At 39.3% G+C, this 21,717-nt stretch overlaps 2 protein-coding genes across 2 annotated transcripts; one reads left to right on the plus strand and one right to left on the minus strand.

Annotated features, from left to right (window-relative positions):
• Window positions 1-10,188: 10,188 nt before the first annotated feature.
• On the plus strand, window positions 10,189-11,145 carry LOC121794764 (abscisic acid receptor PYL4-like). Its single transcript, XM_042193098.1, has one exon. It carries the CDS (start codon window positions 10,400-10,402, stop codon window positions 11,012-11,014), a length of 615 nt encoding a protein of 204 aa, XP_042049032.1. The 5' UTR covers window positions 10,189-10,399; the 3' UTR covers window positions 11,015-11,145.
• Window positions 11,146-17,907: 6,762 nt separating this feature from the next.
• LOC121810072 (probably inactive leucine-rich repeat receptor-like protein kinase IMK2) lies at window positions 17,908-20,761 on the minus strand. The gene is made up of 2 exons (XM_042210973.1): window positions 18,833-20,761; window positions 17,908-18,703 (listed from the first exon to the last, which is right to left on the minus strand). The coding sequence occupies exons 1-2, from the start codon at window positions 20,604-20,606 to the stop codon at window positions 18,105-18,107; spliced, it is 2,373 nt and encodes a 790-aa protein (XP_042066907.1). The 5' UTR covers window positions 20,607-20,761; the 3' UTR covers window positions 17,908-18,104.
• Window positions 20,762-21,717: the final 956 nt, after the last annotated feature.

Below are 21,717 nucleotides of genomic sequence, written 5' to 3' on the forward strand. Positions count from 1 at the left end.
TTTTCCTTATTTAGCAATTTAAATCATTTATTAATTATTAGTCTCATTTGTATCACAATAAATCATTGCTTTGGTAAAAATAAGTAAGTTATGAATAATTATATGGTCGAATACCCAACTCATGTATGTAGTGTTATTGATAATTGCAGTGAATTTACTTTCGAACTCTCAGTTGAATAAATTGCAAATAAAAATATTTAAACTTACATAAAATCACAAGTATAGCTCTGTCCAAAAATGATTTCTCTCTCATTCTTGAATAAACTTGAGGGTGTATTAAATATATAGATACTCCAGTTTGTCAGCATCTAGAATGTCTAAGTGATAGTGATAACAAGTTGATTAATTGTGATAAATGATAAGTCAAATATACTATTGCCAATCCAATCGTAGGAGACTCAAATGACATGCATGGTTACTTATTTTTAACCTCGTATATTTCCCATTGCTATTTATTTGCACGTGTGTTATGATATTGAAATTATAAATATATTTATGAGATCTACATTTTACTTATTTGTTTATTTATTTATGATGACTTCAATACATGCACCCATATTGTGCTCTTCATTCCCTCCTCCGCCATATATCCTCGTCTCCACCGTAGTCATTTACGCAATAATTATTTCTATGAATAAGTATAATTACTTTTTGACACATTTTTTTATGTACTACTACTGCTACTACAATAATGTCACTTTTTTAGAGCTGTAGTGAGATGTGTTTTTTAAAATATATTTGTGATTATAAATGTTAAGTGAAAATCAGTGATAAGAGAGTTTTCAACTGTAAATATAGTTTCAAATATCAATTCCAATCGGGCCCTTTGAAATGTCAAAAGCAGCCAATTAAAGACAGTGAAAGGGGAAATGAGGGCTGAATTTCGTGTTGCGCAACTTGCAACAAATGTAAAACCATTTATTAATTTAAACTCAAAGTAATGAATCAGGAATCCTAAGAGCAACTTGTAACATACCGGTACCTATCCTATACACATGATTTTGTGCTTTTTCTAGAATCTTAGTAGGAAATGTTTTTGATGAGTCGGCGAATTTTTGATGGTGATAAATGCAAGTAAAAATACGGATCACGACACAGAGAATTTACGTGGTTCGATTTACTGAGGTAAATCTACGTCCACGGGAAGAAAGGAGGGCAGAGTTGTATTGCTTGATCTGTTTTCTACAGCTTACAAATACAGACTTGCTATTTTATATTTTTATCTCTAGAGAGCGAGAGAGTCTAAACCTATCTATCTGATCTAGGTTCTATTTATACATTGAACCAAGATCGTGGCATGCAGCACCATTTACTAGGTAGTGGATGTCGTGGAGATCGTGGCGATCTTGCATGGGTCCACTATCCTGCATGAGTTAATGACTGCTTGACACCACTAAATAGATCGTGGGTGTAGTGGAGGTCGTGGAGGTTCTGCATGAGTCCACTATCTCCCAGTTCGGTCGAATACTGAGACCGAACTGCTGAACTATTGCCGAGCAGCTTTTGCTGATCTGAGAGTAGAGCTTGAATGGTCGGCTTTTACCGAGCTGTAGGCTGGGGCCGAACTCTTTGGTAATGCCGAACTGATTGGTCGGCTTGTACCGAGCTGTAGGCTGGGGCCGAACTCTTTGGTAATGCCGAACTGATACTCTTCCTTGGGCTTTGGGCTGATGGGCTGTCACTGCTATTGGGCTTGTTTAGTCCGTACTCCATCACTACCCCCCCCCCGAAAAGCGAAGTGAATCACTTCGGCGAAGCGAGTCACTTCGGCATTCTGGATAAAGGTGCGGGGTAAGTTGATGTTTGTCCTCGGTCTTATGAAGTAAACTCTTCTTTGACCGGACTTGGTCCTTGGTCTTATGAAGTAAACTTCTTTGACCGGACTTGGTCCTTGGTCTGATGAAATAAACATCTTTGACCGGAATCGTCTTTAGTCTGATGAAATAAACATCTTTGACCGGACTCGTCTTTGGTCTGATGAAATAAACATCTTTGACCGGACTCGTCTTTGGTTTGATGAAATAAACATCTTTGTCCGGACTCGTCTTTGGTCTGATGAAATAAACATCTTTGACCGGACTCGTCTTTGGTCTGATGAAATAAACATCTTTGTCCGGACTCGTCTTTGGTCTGATGAAATAAACATCTTTGACCGGACTCGTCTTTGGTTTGATGAAATAAACATCTTTGTCCGGACTCGTCTTTGGTCTGATGAAATAAACATCTTTGACCGGACTCGTCTTTGGTCTGATGAAATAAACATCTTTGACCAGACTTGGTTTGTGTCCTAATTTGGCGAGTTTTGTCGCTCGGATCGGACTTTCCGTTGTCCTAATTTGGGGATCGGACTTTCCCTTGTCCTAATTCGGCGAGTTTTATCGCGTGGATCGGACTTTCCCTTGTCCTAATTCAGGCAAGTTTTATCGCGTGAATCGGACTTTTGTTGCAGTTCGTTTCAGACGGAGTGCTTGATTCTTAAGCTGAATTGTGGTCTTGTATCCTCTTTAGAAGCTTGGACTTCACAATCGTTAGCTTGCAGCTCGTTTCGGACGAACTGCTTGTTTAAGCTGAATTGTGGTCTTGTATCCTCTTTAGAAGCTTGGACTCACAATCGTTAGCTTGCAGCTCGTTTCAGACGAACTGCTTGTTTAAGCTGAATTGTGGTCTTGTATCCTCTTTAGAAGCTTGGACTCACAATCGTTAGCTTGCAGCTCGTTTCAGACGAACTGCTTGTTTAAGCTGAATTGTGGTCTTGTATCCTCTTTAGAAGCTTTGACTCACAATCGTTGGCTTGTATATGTTCTAAGAAGGGGATCAGCCTTCGAAGAACAAGATACCTCAGTAACATTTGTAAGAGACGACACGCACATAGACAGACAAAACGCACACAGACAAAACGCACATAGACAAATAAAAAAGACAAGCACAAAGACTGACTGACCGGACTGTCTCTTACAAATGGAACTTTTTGAGGGTTGGGAATGTGCCATGTTCGGGGTACCTGTTCTCCTGACATGTGAGTTAATTTGCAAGACCCTTTGCCGAGGACTTCTGACACCCGATACGGACCTTCCCATGTGGGTTCGAGCTTGCCCAGCTTTTCTGCTCGGCTTACTTCGCTGTTTCTCAAGACGAGATCTCCCACTTGAAATTGCAGCTTCTTCACCCTTGGGTTGTAATACCGGGCTACTTGCTCCTTGTACTTGGCTGCTTTTATGCATGCCAATTCTCTTCTTTCTTCGGCAAGATCTAGCTCGGCTCTCAGTCCGTCGTCATTCATTTCTGCTGAGAAATTTAGAGTTCGGGGACTGGGTATGCCGATCTCCACCGGAATCACGGCTTCAGTGCCGTACACAAGACTGTACGGAGTTTCACCGTTGGAGGTTGTGGGTGTAGTTCGATAGGACCATAGGACTTGAGGGAGATTTTCTACCCATTGTCCTTTGGCTTGTTCTAACCGAGCTTTTAACCCTTTCACCAGGATACGATTTGTTACCTCCGTTTGTCCGTTTGCTTGTGGATGAGAGACCGAAGTGAACCGCTGTTGAATATTCAGCTCTTGGCACCAACTCTTGAACGTCTTGTCGGTGAACTGAGTCCCGTTATCCGAGATGAGGATGTGGGGTATGCCAAATCGGCACACTATGTTCTTCCAGACGAAGTCCAATGCCTTTGAGCTCGTTATCGTAGCTAATGGTTCAGCCTCCACCCACTTCGTGAAGTAGTCCACGGCAACGATTAGGAATTTTATTTGCCGAGGAGCTTGTGGTAGTGGTCCTACTATGTCTATACCCCATTGCATAAAAGGCCAAGGGCTTTGCATAGTGGATAGATCGGTCTGCGGCATCCTTGGGATATTTGCATGGATTTGGCACTTCGGGCATGTCTTGACGAGCTGCACTGCCTCTTGTACCATGGTTGGCCAATAATATCCCCATCTCAGAACTTTTTTAGCTAAAGCTCTGGCTCCGATGTGGCTACCGCACGATCCTTCATGAACTTCTCTGAGGATGTAGTCCGTCTCTTCTGGTCCTACGCACCGCAATAACGGCTGGAGGTAAGACTTTCTAAAGAGGACTCCTTCATGAAGTTCGTACCGAAGTGCTCGGCACGTGATCTTCCGAGTTTCTCTCTTATCCTCGGGCAATTGTCCTTGATCCAGATACTGCCAGATCGGCGTCATCCAGTTCGGCGAGCTGGATACTGAATGTACCTCGGCTTCATCAATGCTTCGATGCATTAATTCTTCCGCCTTTGAGTTCGGATCTGAGGCCAACTTACTCAAGGTATCTGCTCGGCTATTTTCCACTCTGGGAATGCGGATTATCCGAAAATAGGAGAAACTTCGGCTGATGCTTTGCGCTTTGTCCAAATACTTCTTCATTCTCTCGTCACGAGCTTCACTTGTACCCAACATGTGATTCACTATGACTTGTGAATCACAATGGATTTTGAGAGACTTGATACATAGACTTTGCGCTAGCTTGAGTCCGGCAAGGAGGGCTTCGTATTCGGCTTCGTTATTAGTGGTTGGGAATGAGAACCGAAGTGAATAGGTTACCTCGTGTCCATCGGGAGCGATAAGCAGAATACCAGCTCCACTTCCCGTTTTATTCGAAGCTCCATCTACGAATCCGCTCCAGCAGTCCGGCGGCTTTTCTTCGGATTCCAAGGGCTGTGCTAGTTCGGCATTGGCAGAATTTTTCTGTTCGGCAATGACAGGGATTGCTTGATCGAACTTGGCCTCTGCAAGAAAATCTGCCAAGGCTTGTCCCTTGATGGCTTTTCGAGGTAGGTACTCGATTGAGTGTTCTCCCAGCTCTATGGCCCATTTGGCGATTCCGCCTGATGCTTCTGGCTTGGTCAAAACTTGCCGAAGAGGCAGATCGGTTAAGACGCATACCTTGTGAGCATAGAAGTATGGCCGCAGTCTCCTTGCTGCATTTACTAACGCCAGAGCAATTTTTTCCAGAGGTTGATACCTTGTTTCTGGACTTCTTAATGCTCGGCTTGTAAAGTAGATGGGAAACTGCTTTAGGCCTTCTTCTCGTACAAGCACCGCGCTAATGGTTTGATCAGATGCCGCTAAGTATAAGAAAATCACTTCGGCATCTGTTGGAGCAGAGAGAATTGGAAGCTCGGCTAAATAACTTTTGAGCTCGTCAAAAGCCTTTTTCTGCTCTATGACTTCAGAGACGATTTAGTCTTCTCGGCAGGGAGAGCGTCAATAGTTAGGATTACTCCATCATATTGCGGCTCGTTATCGTCTTCGGGATCCCGTTGCCTTTTCGGATCCTGAGGAGCGCAGTTCGCACCTCCCTGCTTTTTGTTCCTTTTCGGCTGCTTGCTTTGGTATTTTTTTAACGTCCCTGCTTTCACAAGGGCATCAATACCTGCAGCCAAATGTTGGCACTCCTCGGTATCGTGACCGTAGTCTTGATGGAAGGAGCAATATTGATCCTGAGGTCGGCGCGCGGCCGATTTCGTCATCCGCCTTGGCTTTTCGAACATATCGGAATGTAGTTCGAAAATTTCCGCTCTTGACTTGTTTAAGGGTACGAACTGAGCGGGCGGCTTCTCAGGATTGAGACGTGGTCCCAATCTGCCTTGTACCGGTGCCCTTTGAATTCTTTCAAAAGGAGTTCGGCGAGGAAGCCTCTGGTCGCTATGATCGGGCTTCTTTTCGTCTCCTCTAGATGAGCTGTCTAAAGACCGTTTTCGACGGTCTGCCTCATCGGCACGGGCGAACTGGTCCGCAATGTCCCACATCTCTTGAGCTGTTTGCGGACTGCATTCCACGAGCTTTCTGTAGAGAGCTCCGGGCAGGATTCCATTTTGGAATGCCGAAATGACAAGTGGATCATTGAGATCATCTACTTGTAGGCATTCCTTGTGGAATCTCGTCAAAAAGTCGCTGATCTTTTCGTCGTGACCTTGACGTATAGAAAGCAGCTGAGCCGAAGTGATCCGGGCTTCCGCTTTCTGAAAGAACCTCCTGTGGAAAGCATCCATTAGATCTCGGTAGGATCTAATGCTGCCTTGAGGAAGGCTGTCGAACCACCTTCTGGCGTTCCCGATGAGCAGCTCGGGGAACAGCTTGCACATATGGACCTCATTGAGACCCTGGTTCGCCATATTATATTGATAGCGTCCCAGGAAGTCATGAGGATCCACCAACCCGTCATAAGTCATTGACGGTGTCCGGTAGTTCCGCGGCAAAGGAGTTCGGGTGATATCGTCCGAGAACGGAGTCTTTAATGCTCCGTACATGGCGAACCCGACATCTCTTCGGTACGGAGGAGATGGAGTTCTCCTGTGGTTCCGGTACCGAGGAGGAACAGGAACATGTCGGGGTTGAGGATTCTTTCTCCTGGAAGACACGTCACTACTGCGGTAGTGACTTTCATGTCTGGATGAGGAGGGAGAATCCGCCGTTGTCTTCTCCGGCTGTTGGCTCTTCTGCAGGAAGGTTAAGAACTCCTCCTGCTTCTCGGCCAAGAACAGCTTGACAGCTTCATTTAAATCGGGCTGCTGGGAAGACTCGGTGCGATCTCTCCTGGAGTGGCTTGTTCCTTCTTCGTGAGAACCGGAGGTAGATGTCTCCCGAGGCCGTTTTTCAGACCTGCGAGCTGGACTAGCTTCCTCACGGTTATCACGAACGGTATTATGGGTGTTATGTGATCTGGTATGCATTTTTTTGGGGTGGAAAAAGGGTCAAAAATTCGCTTTATCACAGATTTGGTTCTCTGTTTCCCACAGACGGCGCCAGTGATGAGTCGGCGAATTTTTGATGGTGATAAATGCAAGTAAAAATACGGATCACGACACAGAGAATTTACGTGGTTCGATTTACTGAGGTAAATCTACGTCCACGGGAAGAAAGGAGGGCAGAGTTGTATTGCTTGATCTGTTTTCTACAGCTTACAAATACAGACTTGCTATTTTATATTTTTATCTCTAGAGAGCGAGAGAGTCTAAACCTATCTATCTGATCTAGGTTCTATTTATACATTGAACCAAGATCGTGGCATGCAGCACCATTTACTAGGTAGTGGATGTCGTGGAGATCGTGGCGATCTTGCATGGGTCCACTATCCTGCATGAGTTAATGACTGCTTGACACCACTAAATAGATCGTGGGTGTAGTGGAGGTCGTGGAGGTTCTGCATGAGTCCACTATCTCCCAGTTCGGTCGAATACTGAGACCGAACTGCTGAACTATTGCCGAGCAGCTTTTGCTGATCTGAGAGTAGAGCTTGAATGGTCGGCTTTTACCGAGCTGTAGGCTGGGGCCGAACTCTTTGGTAATGCCGAACTGATTGGTCGGCTTGTACCGAGCTGTAGGCTGGGGCCGAACTCTTTGGTAATGCCGAACTGATACTCTTCCTTGGGCTTTGGGCTGATGGGCTGTCACTGCTATTGGGCTTGTTTAGTCCGTACTCCATCAGTTTTTTCTTCGGATCTTGCTGAAACAATATTTTGCTTTGATTTAATCCGAAAAATATTGGTGGGATTTGGATAGTTGAATTCAAATCTCAGTAATTATAATTTCCACGACAGCATAATCTCGATCGTTGGTTAACACTACAAGCTTTTAATATACAGTTAATTTTTGTGACTGGATTAGAATTAGAAAAAATATACATATAATTATTAGTTTAAGACCATGGACTAGTTGTTTTTATTGTAGTGTGAAATTTATCAAAAAACACGTGAAATAAATGAAAATATCAGAAGATGTGCAACTTGTGCATTGAATTTGTCCAACTTCTTAACCCACATTCCAGGTTGCAGATCAAGTTGATAGTCGACTGAATTTAAAGCACGTTGAATTTGAGGACATTTTGGTCATTTCTCCTTTAATTTGTTAAATCAAACTATTAATTTATTAGCTTTAAATAATTTTCATTACCTTATTAGCTTTAAATGTGCTAAATGGTACTCCCATTCCAGTAAGTACGTACTACATAATTTAAAATATTAACTTTAATGCTAACTAAAAAGGGGGAAAAAATTGACCAATGGTTTGTTGGGCTAAACTGTAATGTTGTCTTGGGTATTTTGTTTCTTCTTAATTCAGATTTAGCTGAATTTTTAAACATAGTTATAAGAGTGCCGTTTTTATATTCAGATAGGTTGTACTCAATATAGTATATAGTTTATGTTATTGTATATGGTTTGGTAACGCTCAATATATATGTTTCACATTTTCTTTTTCGATAGGTGGTTAATTCATTAGTTGTTCAAAGACTAGTTAGATATATGGTGAGTCTAAATTTCTGTAGAGGATTAAAATTGACTAATATTCACTGGTTGATGTGGATGAGTATTAATTGATAATGTTTTATTGTTGTTTTTCGGGCTATTTGTCTATAAATTCCTAAATCTTTGCCAATATTTTAGTCTTGCATAACAACTTTGAAATTCACCTATATATTATCAAATTATTGATCAGTTCTAAATTTGCAATTAATCATAATTTTGGCTCTAATATAATATTAATCATAATTCAATAAATATTTTATTTAATTTAGCAGAGTAGTATAATGCCGTTTCGCTACCTAAAACGTGATATCATTTTGGTTGACATCTGATAGTGTCATGTAAACAAAATATCAAACTATATGTTAGCACCGAAATATGAACGGTTACAAAATAAAAATCAATAATTTCATTGGAAAATTAGAACAATCAATAGTTTAGTACATGCGGATCTTAAAAATAACATGTGAAATCAGAATTTGACGAAAAATAATATATTTATAAACAAATTACTTTTGTTTTTACTTTGTATCGCTCTTATACTATTAGATCAATACTCTTTTTTTTTCTTTTGCGTTTTGTACTACTATCTCCGTCCCTTAAAAATAGAAATTATTTCTATTTTTATATGTCCTTTGTAAATATAAACTTTCTTAATTTTTTATTTTAGGAAGTGGACCTTACACCGTTCGTTGGTGATTTCAGTTTACAACATACTTCCCCGGTCCCCATTAAACGTTCCAAATTTGACGGTATTTTAAGAAATAGTTAGACTTTGTTAGTAAATGTGGATAGAAGTATGGAGGGCGAGTCCTACTTTTATATACTCCCTCAATTCACAAAAAATAGACAAATTTTACCATTTTGGACTATCCACTAGAATTAGACTAAGTTTAAAGATGGAAAAGTTTTAAACCAACACTAACCACACACATCATTCTAAATGTGGATCCCACAATCCACTAACATTACTCCCACCACATTTTTACTCATTCTCTCTTACTTTACCAATTGCGCATTAAAACTCGTGTCGTTTACAACTTTGTCTATTTTTTGTGGACATAGGAAGTATTAGTTTTATAGTAATAAAATGTAAGTGATAATGAGTTAGTGGAATATAGTATCCACTACAAAAAATTGATAAAAGTGAAATGAAATATTTATTGGGGACCGCTCAAATAAGGTATTAGACATTTAATGTGGACCGGATGGAGTAGCTATTCATATATACACTGCAAATATAGAATTTATGTATATTCAATTTTGTATTTGTATTTAAAAATAAAATAAAATAAAATTGATTATATAAATACATTATTATAAAAATATATAATTATGCTAAATAAAATAAAATAAAAAATATTGCTACAACACAAACAATAAAAATATACACAAATAAATTGGAAATCAATGAAAAATTCAGAAAACATAAAAACATAAGCATAAAAATAGATGGGAAAACATAGCACTCCTACAATTTACACAAGGGTAATCATAAAAGAAAAAGAAAAAGAAGGGAAGGTAAAAGACAGGCAAAAACAGAAAAAGGAAAGATGCCCAAACAACAAAAGAAAAGTTACTCCTATAAAATAAAATTATGAAAAGAAAATTCAAATGAACAATTCATGTCAATCATCCAACCGCATTGTCGAGCGTGTGTAATTCACACACCCGAAGTGAGGTTACTGGAGGCGAGTGGTTACACATAGTGCGGACTGAGTGGGCACTGATGCCCACTACCGTCCGCAACATGCTCGGAAGCAACCTAACTCTCAAATCGCCCAATATCTTGGTGACTTTCACATCATCAACTTCTCCAAACAAATTTGAGTATGTTAAGTCTTGCCAGTTGCATACATGGCTAATTTGGTAATTGAACAAGTAGCAACTTGGTCATATTTTATATCCCTCACATGAATCTCATATCCTTCTTTAGAAAATCCAACTACCTCTCCATTCTCCACAACAAAATCCTCATAAACAATTCAAAAAAAACCCCTTCTCTCTCTCTATAAAATAGTAAACCCTTCTCTCCCTTTGCCTCTTCTCTCAAAAAAAAATATAAGTGGAACTCCACAACACAAGTAACACAACACAAAACACATTTTATCTTCTCTCCCAAAACCTAAACAAAAAAATGGCTACCGATCTTCAAAAATCATCCCTCCTCCTCCAAAGAATCCCCGACACACCGGCCGCGGCCTACAAGCAGCCATACCGCCACGCGACGGCGGCCCAGGTCCCCGAGCACGTGGCGCGATACCACACCCACGCGGTGGGGCCAGAGCAGACGTGCTCGGCCACGACGCAGCTGATCTCGGCCCCCGTGGCAACCGTGTGGTCGGTGGTGCGGCGCTTCGACAACCCGCAGGCCTACAAGCACTTCGTCAAGAGCTGCCACGTGGTCCTCGGCGACGGCGACGTCGGCACGCTGCGGGAGGTCCGCGTCATCACCGGAATGCCGGCGGTCAGCAGCACGGAGCGCCTCGAGATACTCGACGACGAGCGCCACGTCATCAGCTTCAGGATCGTCGGTGGGGACCACCGCCTCGCGAACTACCGCTCCGTCACCACCCTCCACGCCGCGGCGGGCGGCGCCGGCACCGCGGTGGTGGAGTCGTACGTCGTCGACGTGCCGCCGGGGAACACGGAGGAGGAGACGTGCGTCTTCGTCGACACGATTGTTAGGTGCAATTTGCAGTCGTTAGCTCAGATTGCTGAGAATTTATGCAGACGAAATTCATCTTCTTGAATTTAATTTTTTTATATATATTTGGGGGAAAAACTCTTGATTGTTGTAAAGATTGGGATATGAGTTCGATCGATCGTGTAAAATAGATGTTTGTAACCGAATTGTTTCAAGGAAAATGTTGTTTTAATTTATTGTGGATTGATTTTTTTAAAGTAGGAGTATAAATTACACAAGAATGGCCTTTTGGAGATGAAGAGTTGAGATAAGTATGATAAATGGCCCTTGTCTATATAGTACTACTAGGTGGTGTTCGGTTTGCAGATTGTAACCGAGATTAAATTTGTAGTGTGTTTGGTTCATAAGATTCAACCCTACAACTCAATCCTAGATGGATAATCATGGATAATTAGTTATAGCTAACGTCATATGACTAAAATAATCTCATAACTCAATCCTAGATTGTATATTGGTATTATTTTATCTTGCTAACCGAACACCACCCTAGTTTATGAAAAATTCATCGAGGGCTATTTTTTGAATTTTATTTGAGAATACATTTTTTTGGTAATTTAGCTATAGGTTTTTGCGGATCAATTTTCATTAAAAGAACAATTTATGTAAATTTTGAATAAATCTGATAACTATAAGGGCATATGATTTCCATACAATGTATGTAGCTAAAAGGGCTGAGACAAGTTAGAAAAAAATAATTTAAATTATTTAAGCATGCCATTTTAATTTGTTTAAGCTTATTTATCATATTAACCTCAAGAAATAGCTCTTGCACGAACAATGATAATGGAAGTAGTACTGTAATTATACTAAGTGAAATAATACATCAAGTACGTACAATAAATTCAGACCATAGTATAAGTTAGTAGTACTACTTAGTATGCTTTTATGGAAGTACATGGATGTCCTCGGATGGAATTTAATTATATTTATTGCCCATTGTAATAAAATTATGGAGTATTTTATCTATACAAAGTATAAATGATCCTTCTTTATAGTTGTAATAGATATATACATCTGTAAGTCATTACTTTTTTCTTTAAAGCGGTCGTTGATCATACAATGCTAAAATAATGAAGATTGATTCTTAATTACCACTATTGAAAATCTTTTATTAATCCCTCCTTATATACTAAAAATAACTCATTTATGTAGTAATAGTTGATATTTAATTAATAAGACAAATGTATAGGGTTAATACTAGTTGCTCATAGAAACTTCAAAATTTGAATGAGTATGGGGGGATGTACCTTATAGACTTAAATTTAAAACAAAATAAAATTGAATAGTTATGAATTTAGGTGAATGGAATCAAACAGCTAGATATCTCAGCAAGTTGGCCAATTTGATGAGGTTTAAAATTAATAAAAGAAAATAAAACTGATAGTACGTCACACAAGTTGCAAGAGAGAAAAATTATATTCCATCTTTTGGTCTAAAAAGGGGTGGTATTTTATGCATGCAACTTGGCCTTTCCATTTTATATCTCTTTTTTTTTATGGATTTGTTTTTTTGTGCTCGAGAAAAAGAATACACTCTTGATCCCCAAATAATAGATCTACTTGGATGTAATTAATATGGGTTTTAATTTCATTAAAAATAATTGAGTGTATATTGAGTATAGGGAAATTGCATCATTTTAAGGGACGTGTTAGTAATAATTAATAAATGTATTATAAGTAGAGAAAGTGTTGGATCATTTGATAAAAAAATGTAAATAAGTTAGAAATATTAAGAGGGATATATTGTAAGACAATGCGTGTAAATAAAATATGTTAACTTTTATGAATATACTATAATGTCAAAATAAGATTATTATTTAGGAATATAGGAAGTAATAAATGGAAGTGTGGAAATATTAAAAGAAAGTTCATATAATAGAATAGAATAGGACGGTTTAAGGCGCAAGTTGGATTGCAAGTGGGCAAGACAAGCGGCCTTAAATTAATTTTCTCGTGGCTTATAGTCTACTCAATGTAGCCCGCAACCCGTGGGCTGACCCGAATAGCCCGCCAAATTTATAGGGTTAGGGCTGAAAATTTCTAGCCCGATAAAATTAAAACCCGATTAGCCCGCACCCGATTAACCCGCGACCCGTTAGGGCTAGACCCGAAAACCCGATGGGCTGGCCCGAAAACCCGATAAAATTTCTATTATTCTATTTTTTACTCATAATTCGACATTTTATTGATTAATTTTATAATATAGATAACTAAAAAAATAATTTTCAATTTTATATTAAATATACAAATTATATATTGAATTTTTATTAATATAATAATTGATAAATAAATTAAAAACTTCAAATTCCTTTAAAAAATATTTAAATTTCTATAACATGCATTAAAATTTCTTGAAATATCTCAAATATTAGTATTTGATCATGTTTATGATTTAGTTTGACCATATATCTCAAATGTATCATAATTAAATATTTTACATTTTATGAATATAACTAATTTTCATCGTTATTTATTGGATTGATTGCATGTAAATCTTATCGGCAGCAACCCGATTAACCCGCTGGGCTAGCCCGAAACCCGAGCTTTTAGGGTTAGGGTTGAACTTTTACAACCCGAAAAAATTCACAACCCGATTAGCCCGCACCCGATTGACCCGCAACCCGAGTAGGGCCGGCCCGAAACCCGATGGGCCGACCCGATTGACATCCCTAGTCTACTCCTTTTATTAGTATTATTTTTTTCTAAAGTCATTAACTTCACTTTGAATAATTATAGAACTTTGGAAGTCATGTCATCTTCATTTCTTATAGTGTGTGGAGGTTTTCTCTTATAAATTTCAAATTCATGGTCTACGAAATTTTATTACTCCGTATTATTTGTGATTTCTTGATCTATTACAACATTAGTTATGTGATATAAGGTAGTATTTCTCTTATATGAAAATAATGCAAAATATGATAATCTTGAATGGTCTTACTTCTTTGAGTTTACCCATTCAATGTCTAATACTCCTAATTAATAGTAGTACTAATTATTTTATCTCAATAAATTTTCTCTATAAATTAACTACTATAAATTTGTCTAGTTAATTCTATGGCTCATCTTGAGGTATCGCCGTATCGAATTTAATTTCCATGCTACATTTTCCATTTTTCGAAAATATTATGTCCGAAAAATAAATCCGGTCAACGAAAATATTGTCTTGATTTTCATCCATACACTAAGAATTCATTGTTTCCATTTTAAGACATAGATTAACTCTATATATATCGTATTAATTTTATTCACATATAATTTATTTTTAAAAAAAACTTACTTTATCATTTTAATTGATCAAGAGCCACTAATTAAAAAATCAAAAAAGTGGTGTGTTACAAAATAATTAATACTTGAGACAAATATCTATTAAGGGGTCGAATTTAACATAACGCAGTAAATATCTATTTATGTGTTCATAAAAGAGTAGCTTATGCAGGAGTCGGTGCCACCCATCCTTTCTCCACTTCTAAAACATCTACTAATATTTTTTGTAAGACTCATGTCTTCTCATTTGTACCACACTCTTTATGAACTGAGGGGGCATTTAATTTTAAAAGGAATATTATCTACTCCCTTGGTCCAAAGAAAGACCTTTTCCTTAGACTATACATAATTTTATATCATTTTATTTTATGAATTAAGTAGTAAGACTAAGTAAGGAAGATAAAATAAAATAGAGATAAATACTCTCTCCGTCCCATTAAAAATGCAACATCTGGGAATCGACATTGGTTTTTATGTAGTGTTGTTTTGTGAGTTAATGAAGAGAGAGTAAAGTAAGAGAAATGAAAAAGTAGAGATAGAGATGTTTCCATTTTAGGAAACGTTTCATTTTTAATGGGACAATCCAAAAAGGAAAACGTTTCATTTTTAATGGGACAAGGAGAGTATATTTCTATTTTTGATATTGGATCATCTTGGTTGGAACTTGGAACAAATCAAAAAGAAAAGTGAGTCATCTTTGATAAGATGAAAGGAGTACTAATACTTCATTTATTTGTAAATATCTCATATTGCCGTTTTACATGTCTCATCTTACTTCGTAAGTGGGTATTACTATCCAGTAACTTATTTTACCCACATTTTAGAGTACTAATTAATACTCTCTCTGTTATCTAAAAATGAAACTCTTTCCTTCTTGATTTTACATGTCTCATCTTACTTTGTAAGTGGGTATTACTAATTTACACTAATACACTTTTCTTTCTCTTTATCTTATTTTACTAATTTCATATTAAAATTTATGTTATTTCAGAAGTTTCTATTTACTTATATTTTATACTGTGCACCAATTCCACTAGTTTTTCACTAATACTACTTAGAGATGCCCACCGGTTCCGGTTCCGGCGGTTAACCACCGAACCGGAACCGGCGGTTCCGGTTCCGAACCGGAACTGTGGCAATTTTTCCGAACCGGAACCGTCGCAATTCGGGTCGCGGTCCAGTTCAGGTTCAAGATATTCCGAACCGGAACCGTCACCGAACCGGCGGTTCGGGACGGTTCGGAACCGGCGGTTCGGGACGGTTCGGGACGGTTCGGAACCGGTGGTTAACCGGCGGAACCGCCGGTTCGGGCGCGTATATCAAGGCATCGGGGATGGGGCCGACGGCGGCAGCTTTTCAGCTGCAAAACCGGCCGGTTTCGGCGGTTTTTTGGCGGTTAACCGTGAAAACCAGCGGTTTTGCCCGGAAACCGGCGGTTCCGGCGGTTTTCCGCCAAAACCGCCGGTTTTCCGAAAATTCAATTTTTTTTTTTCCAAATTTCAAATTCGAATTCTTCCATAAGAGTTTCTCTCTTCAATCTCTCAATTCTCTCTCTTTGTCTCCAATTTCTCATTTGTGCTATTGTGCTTCCATTTAATTACGCAAGTGCTACTCTTATTACGCATTGTTATACACTTATACTTGTTCCCGTAGTTCTATAAGTTGTCTTTCTTTCTCAATTGCTAAAATAAAAAAATATATATTATTCCATATTTCTACATTTCTACATAGCAATATGTCTTCATCCCGAGAACTACGTGGGCTTTCATTCCTCAATAAAATCGTGGATACGTAGGCAACTCAACTTAAATTTGAAAAGTTTAACTTTGAAAGTTTAAGTTGAGCTCAAGCCCTTTTCAATTTCCCCCCCCCCAATTTCATGTTTTTTTATTTACGTTTCCGAGTCCGACGACACTTGTAAATTATATTACATTGTTGTATGTTGTATACTTGTAGTTGTAGATGTATATGTATTGTAAATTGTAATGTATCGTTGTCCGTTACAACTCAAACTCAATAAAATTGATATCATTTTCTCCTTATTCGTCGTATTTCTATTTGAATTATACATTGGCTTGTACTCTTGTTCCAAATTGTTGTATAAATCCAAATTTCAAATTTTTAAAAAAAAAAAAAAAAAATCGAACCGCGAAACCGCCGGTTCAGAACCGGAAACGCCTAAACCGCCGGAAAAACCGGCGGTTCCGAACCGGAACCGGAACCGCCGGTTTTCGAACCGGAACCGGAACCGTGAAATAGCCTCTCGGTCCGGTTCCGGTTCCGCCTTCGACCAAACCGGAACCGGCGGTTCCGAACAGGAACCGTCCGGTTCCGAACCGTGGGCAACACTAATACTACTAGTATTTCTTAAATTTTGTATCGATCTCAATGAAATAACGGCGGATGGAGAGAACACTGTATTAAACATATTAATAATTCAACCAAGTAATATTATTTGACTGAAAGAGAAATTCATAATTTCGTATTGATTTATAAAGTTGATCGTAAAGCCCATGGACTATATTCAACCTTTGGGCCTTTTTGATTGTGGATATTGAATTTTGGGCTTAATTTTTAATTATTAATGGCGGAACATGGCTTTTTCATGCGTCTTGTAAATTGGATCTAAAGTTCTAGGCCTTGTCACTTCAAATTTTACTTCGCATATAGTATATCATATACTCCCTCCGTCCCATAAAGATTATCCCACTTTGACGCGACACGGGTCTTAAGAAATGGAATGAAAAGTGAGTTAAAAAGTTAGTGAAATCTGAGTCCTATTTTTATATATTAGTTTTATAATAAAATGTGAGTAGGAATGAGTTAGTGGAATATGAGATCCACTAACTAAAATGGTAAGAAATGAAATGAGACAAATTTTATGGGATGGACGACTAAAATGAAATGAAATGAAATGGGACAAATTTTATATAGGAATGAGTTAGTGGAATATGGGAAAATTAGTTAGTGGAATATGAGGTCCACTAACTAATTGATAACTTCAAATTTAAGGTCTATAGAGTTATACTTAGGCTGACATAGTATTATCTCCTATTACAATCTCATCAACTAAATCACCTTAACATAAAATTTATCCTTTCAATTATGATATGTAATGACTAATGAGTGCATTCCTTATATCTCAATAAAGATGAATATTAGGAGGAATTGTTTAATGTGTTAAATTAAGAGAAATTTTATAATATTAATGATAATTTACTTTTTTTAATTGAAACTGTATATTACCAATTTTTTGAGACATAAAAAGTGAAAGAATGAGAAAGATTACAAATCATAATCATACTAGGGAGAAAGTGGCCCAATATAAACTTCAAAGCCCAGCATCTCTTTCTCATACACTTTCTCTAAATGGGCCAGCCATATCTAGTTGAATTCATTTGTTTTCTTCAGCACTAGATTTAACACGATTTATTCTATTTAATGATTAATCCAGGGATTTAAGGCTATATTCTATACTCAAAGAGTCAAAACACCTCTTGAATTCAGGTTCGAGTTAGCATTATACTACGAATTAGTAAAAGCCAAATCGCCCATATTCACAAATAGATAACATAAAATGCACTACGGAAAGAATAAAAATCCATTTATTTAGAGATAATAAATTAATACAAAAAATATTTCTCAAGCTGTACTATTTATTACACATGAAGACTATAGACCAAAAATTAGGATTCAAATTAATGCAATTCCGCCCCCAAAAAATCAAACTAATACTGGAGTATTATATACACACTTAATAATAATAATCTAACAAACAACAAAACCTCGATTCGATTCCAAACGAATAAATCAATAACGAATACTTAAATACAGTACTAAAAAAAGGTATTTTTGTTGCTCTCTTCTCTTCTTCACTCACTCTTTCCAACATCAACGTCGGCCTCCGCCTTAATCTCCTCAAGCTTCTGCAGCACCTCCACCGCCTCCGGCCTTACCGCGGGCGACGGGTCGACGCAATGAAGCGCCAACTTGAGCGTATTCAGCAGCTCATCGCCAACACTCGAAGTAGAAGCATCCCCCCTCATCAGCTCCACATCAAACACCTCATTAGTCCACTCCTCCTTCACAATCGACGCCACCCACTGCGGCAGATCCAGCCCATCTTTCGCCTCGCTCGGAGACTTCCCCGTGAGAAGCTCCAGCACGATCACCCCGAGGCTGAACACGTCCGTCTTCTCGGTCGCGTTCTTCAGCTTGGAGAGCTCCGGCGCCCTGTACCTCATCGACCCCGCCGTCCCCACAACGTTCGCGGTCGCTGCGCTCGTCATCAGCCTCGACAGCCCCACGTCCGCGATCTTGGGATCCGTGTTTTCGTCGAGAAGAACGTTGGTTGCCGTGAGATTTCCATGAACATGGTTTACTTCACTATGTAGGTAGCATAGCCCTCTTGCTATTCCAATTGCTATGTTCATTCTTGTGGGCCATGGCACCGTCGTCTCGGGTCCCCTAGCTGCACGTCACGTGTATTGAATGTCACCACATTAGGCTAAACTATATTATAAACAAACCTAACATAACTAAGATGACTCTACAGTGCAACTAATATTTCGTGTTAAGTGAAAAGAGAATAAAATCGAACCGTGTAAGAAGGATGCGAGGCTTCCATTAGGCATGTAATCATAGACAAGAAGCTTCTCGCCTTTGGGGCCAAGATAGTAAGCTCTCAACGCCAAGATATTTGGGTGTCTAATCTTTCCAAGATTGGAAGCTTCGACTTCGAATTCCTTTTGAGGTTTGGTGATTTTCTCTCTCAATCTCTTCACCGCGACTTGATTCTCATCTTCCAGCGTGGCTTTGTAGGCAGTTCCGTAACTGCTCTTTCCCATAATCTCTGCAGTGGCACACAACAAATCGTTAGCTGTGAAAACTAAAGGTCCATCAAAATGGACTAATTTCCCTCCTCCGTCGCCGCCGGTCTCCCCTTCCGCTGCCGTAGCCGCGGCCGCCTTGCTGGTTGAAGGCGGAGGAGCTCTTCCGCCTTTGCTGGATTTGGTCTTTTTGCATAACAAGCAGCATAGCAGGACGAAGCAGAGGATTAGTAGAACGAAGAGAAGGGCTCCGGATGCGATGAGAATGATATCCTTGGTGCTGAGCTTGCGGCGGCGGTGGGGCTTCGGCTGCGGCGGAGGTGTGAGTTCCGGCGTCGGGCACGGCGGGGATGAGGGGCCGTAGCCGCAGAGGTGGATGTTGCCGGCGAAGGAGGTGGAGTTGAATTTCTTGGATAGAAGAGAGGGAACGGCGCCGGAGAGGTGGTTGTAGGAGAGGTCGAGTGAAGTGAGGTTTGGGAGATTGGAGAGAGAAGATGGGATTTCTCCGGTGAGATTGTTCTCGGAGAGATCAAGGGAGTTTAACGAGGTGATGTTGCCGATGATCAGTGGGATTCTGCCGCGGAATCTGTTGTTGCTCAGGTTTAAAACAGAGAGATTTAGAAGTTTTTGAACGGAATCTGGAATCGAGCCATCAAAATTGTTCTTCTCAAAATTTATTTTCTTTAAAGCCAACAAACTTCCTATTTCATCAATGCTTCCTTCAAGCTTGTTGTGACTCAAATCCAACTCCTCGAGAGAAACCAATCTCGTTAAAGAGGTTGGGAGTTTTCCAGATAAAGAATTGTGATCAAGAGTTAAATATTTGAGATTGGAAACAGAGCTCCAAGAATCAGGGAGGGAGGAAGTGAGATTATTATATTGAAGAGCGAGAAAGATGAGAGAGGATGAGCGAGAAAGGCTTACTGGGATCGACCCAGAGAAGGAATTAAAGCTCAGATTCAACCGATACAGCCGCGTGGAGTTAGCAAGATTCGGAGGGATGATTCCGGCGAGCTGATTACCGCTGACATCAAGGGTCTGAAGCAGCGGGCAGTTCGAAATCGACGGCGGCAGAGAGCCGGAGAGGCGGTTGTTGAAGAGATATAAGCCTCTGAGATTCGGTAGAAATCCAATGGTTGCTGGAATCGCGCCGACGAGGGCGTTGTCATGGAGGCTGATCCGACGGAGGGACTGAAGCTGGCCTATTCGGTCAGAAATACGGCCGCCCAGTCCCTTGAAAGGGAGCTGGATGGAGATGACTTCGCCGTCGGCGCATTTGATCCCGATCCAGCCCGCGCAGGCGCCGGCGCCGGTGTCGTTCCAGCTCCGGAGCACCCCTTTAAAATCGACCAATTCGTTTTTGATGGCGTGGAGGGCTTGGGAGTCGGCTCGGGTGACCTTCACGCCATCCCATTTGGCGCCGGAAGCGGAAAACGAGAGGGCGAGGAGGAGGCTGAGGAAGAAGAGGAAGTTCAGTCTGGCGTTGTTAGAAAAGGAGGTCCATTTGGAATTTCCCGCCAATAGATTTTTGAAGTGATCGGCCATGAACAAACAAAGGGGGAGAAGCAAAGCAATCAATATCAATATTCAATATGAATGATTGAGAGAGATAGAGAGAAATGTTTGAAGCCACAGGGGCTCAGCTTATTTTTTGGGTTGACTGCAGTTGAGTTGAGATGATTTATGGGAGAGAGGATAATAGCAACAGTGAGAGAGAAGAGTTTAATCTCAACGGCTATATGGACATTATTATTTTGTCTCGTGGAGTACTATAAAAAATTCAATACTAAATAGTTTTTCATCATCAATATATTAGTACTACTAGCGTTATTGTATATAGGAGAAATATTATACTATCAATTAAATTGTATTTTCAGAGTTAACAAGTAGTATTAGTCTTTCTATACCAATTAAATACTGTATCTCATAATTTTACTTTTTATTAATCATTAAATATTTTATTTTACTTTATTATATTTATAAATGGATCTCATACTCAAATTAGAATATTTATCACTCAAATTTAATTATCGTAAAACTAATATTCATTTATTCTAGTTCTCATAATCAACGCTACGATATTGATTTTAATATAAAAATGATAAAGTAAAAGAAATATAAAAAGCAAGATTAGTTTAAATATTAGTAATAAGAAATAGAGCTGACAGTAATATTAAAGAGAAAATTATATAGTCCAAAAAGATAAAAATTAATTTGAATAAATATATACAGTACATTTTAAGAAACCTGAACGGCTGAACATGTTTGGGTTTGGCGCGGGCCACCTATACTATAACGGCTATATCCTGGCTGACGTGTGACCGTTAAAATCTTGACTTTATTACTATACTAATGTTGCTCACATTTTATTTGCAGATTCTTGTCCCAGATTTCCCATCGTGTTTTTTACCTATCATTTTATTTTGTTTTTTAGTCAGCTCCATGCTTGCTGATGTCATTGTAAACAGACACGACATCATACTCATCTCATCCTCTACGAATTGGATCCCCTGCGGTGGCTCCAAGCACAGCACGGGCTGCTGTTTCACACAAAATTAATATTTTATATATTATTTTAATATTATAATTTGTTATTAAAAAATGGGCTGTGTGTAACCGCAGCCCCTGCTGTGCTTGGAGCCACAGCAGGGGATCC

The sequence above is a fragment of the Salvia splendens genome, chromosome 1, assembly GCF_004379255.2.
Source record: "Salvia splendens isolate huo1 chromosome 1, SspV2, whole genome shotgun sequence".
Taxonomy (NCBI): domain Eukaryota; kingdom Viridiplantae; phylum Streptophyta; class Magnoliopsida; order Lamiales; family Lamiaceae; genus Salvia; species Salvia splendens.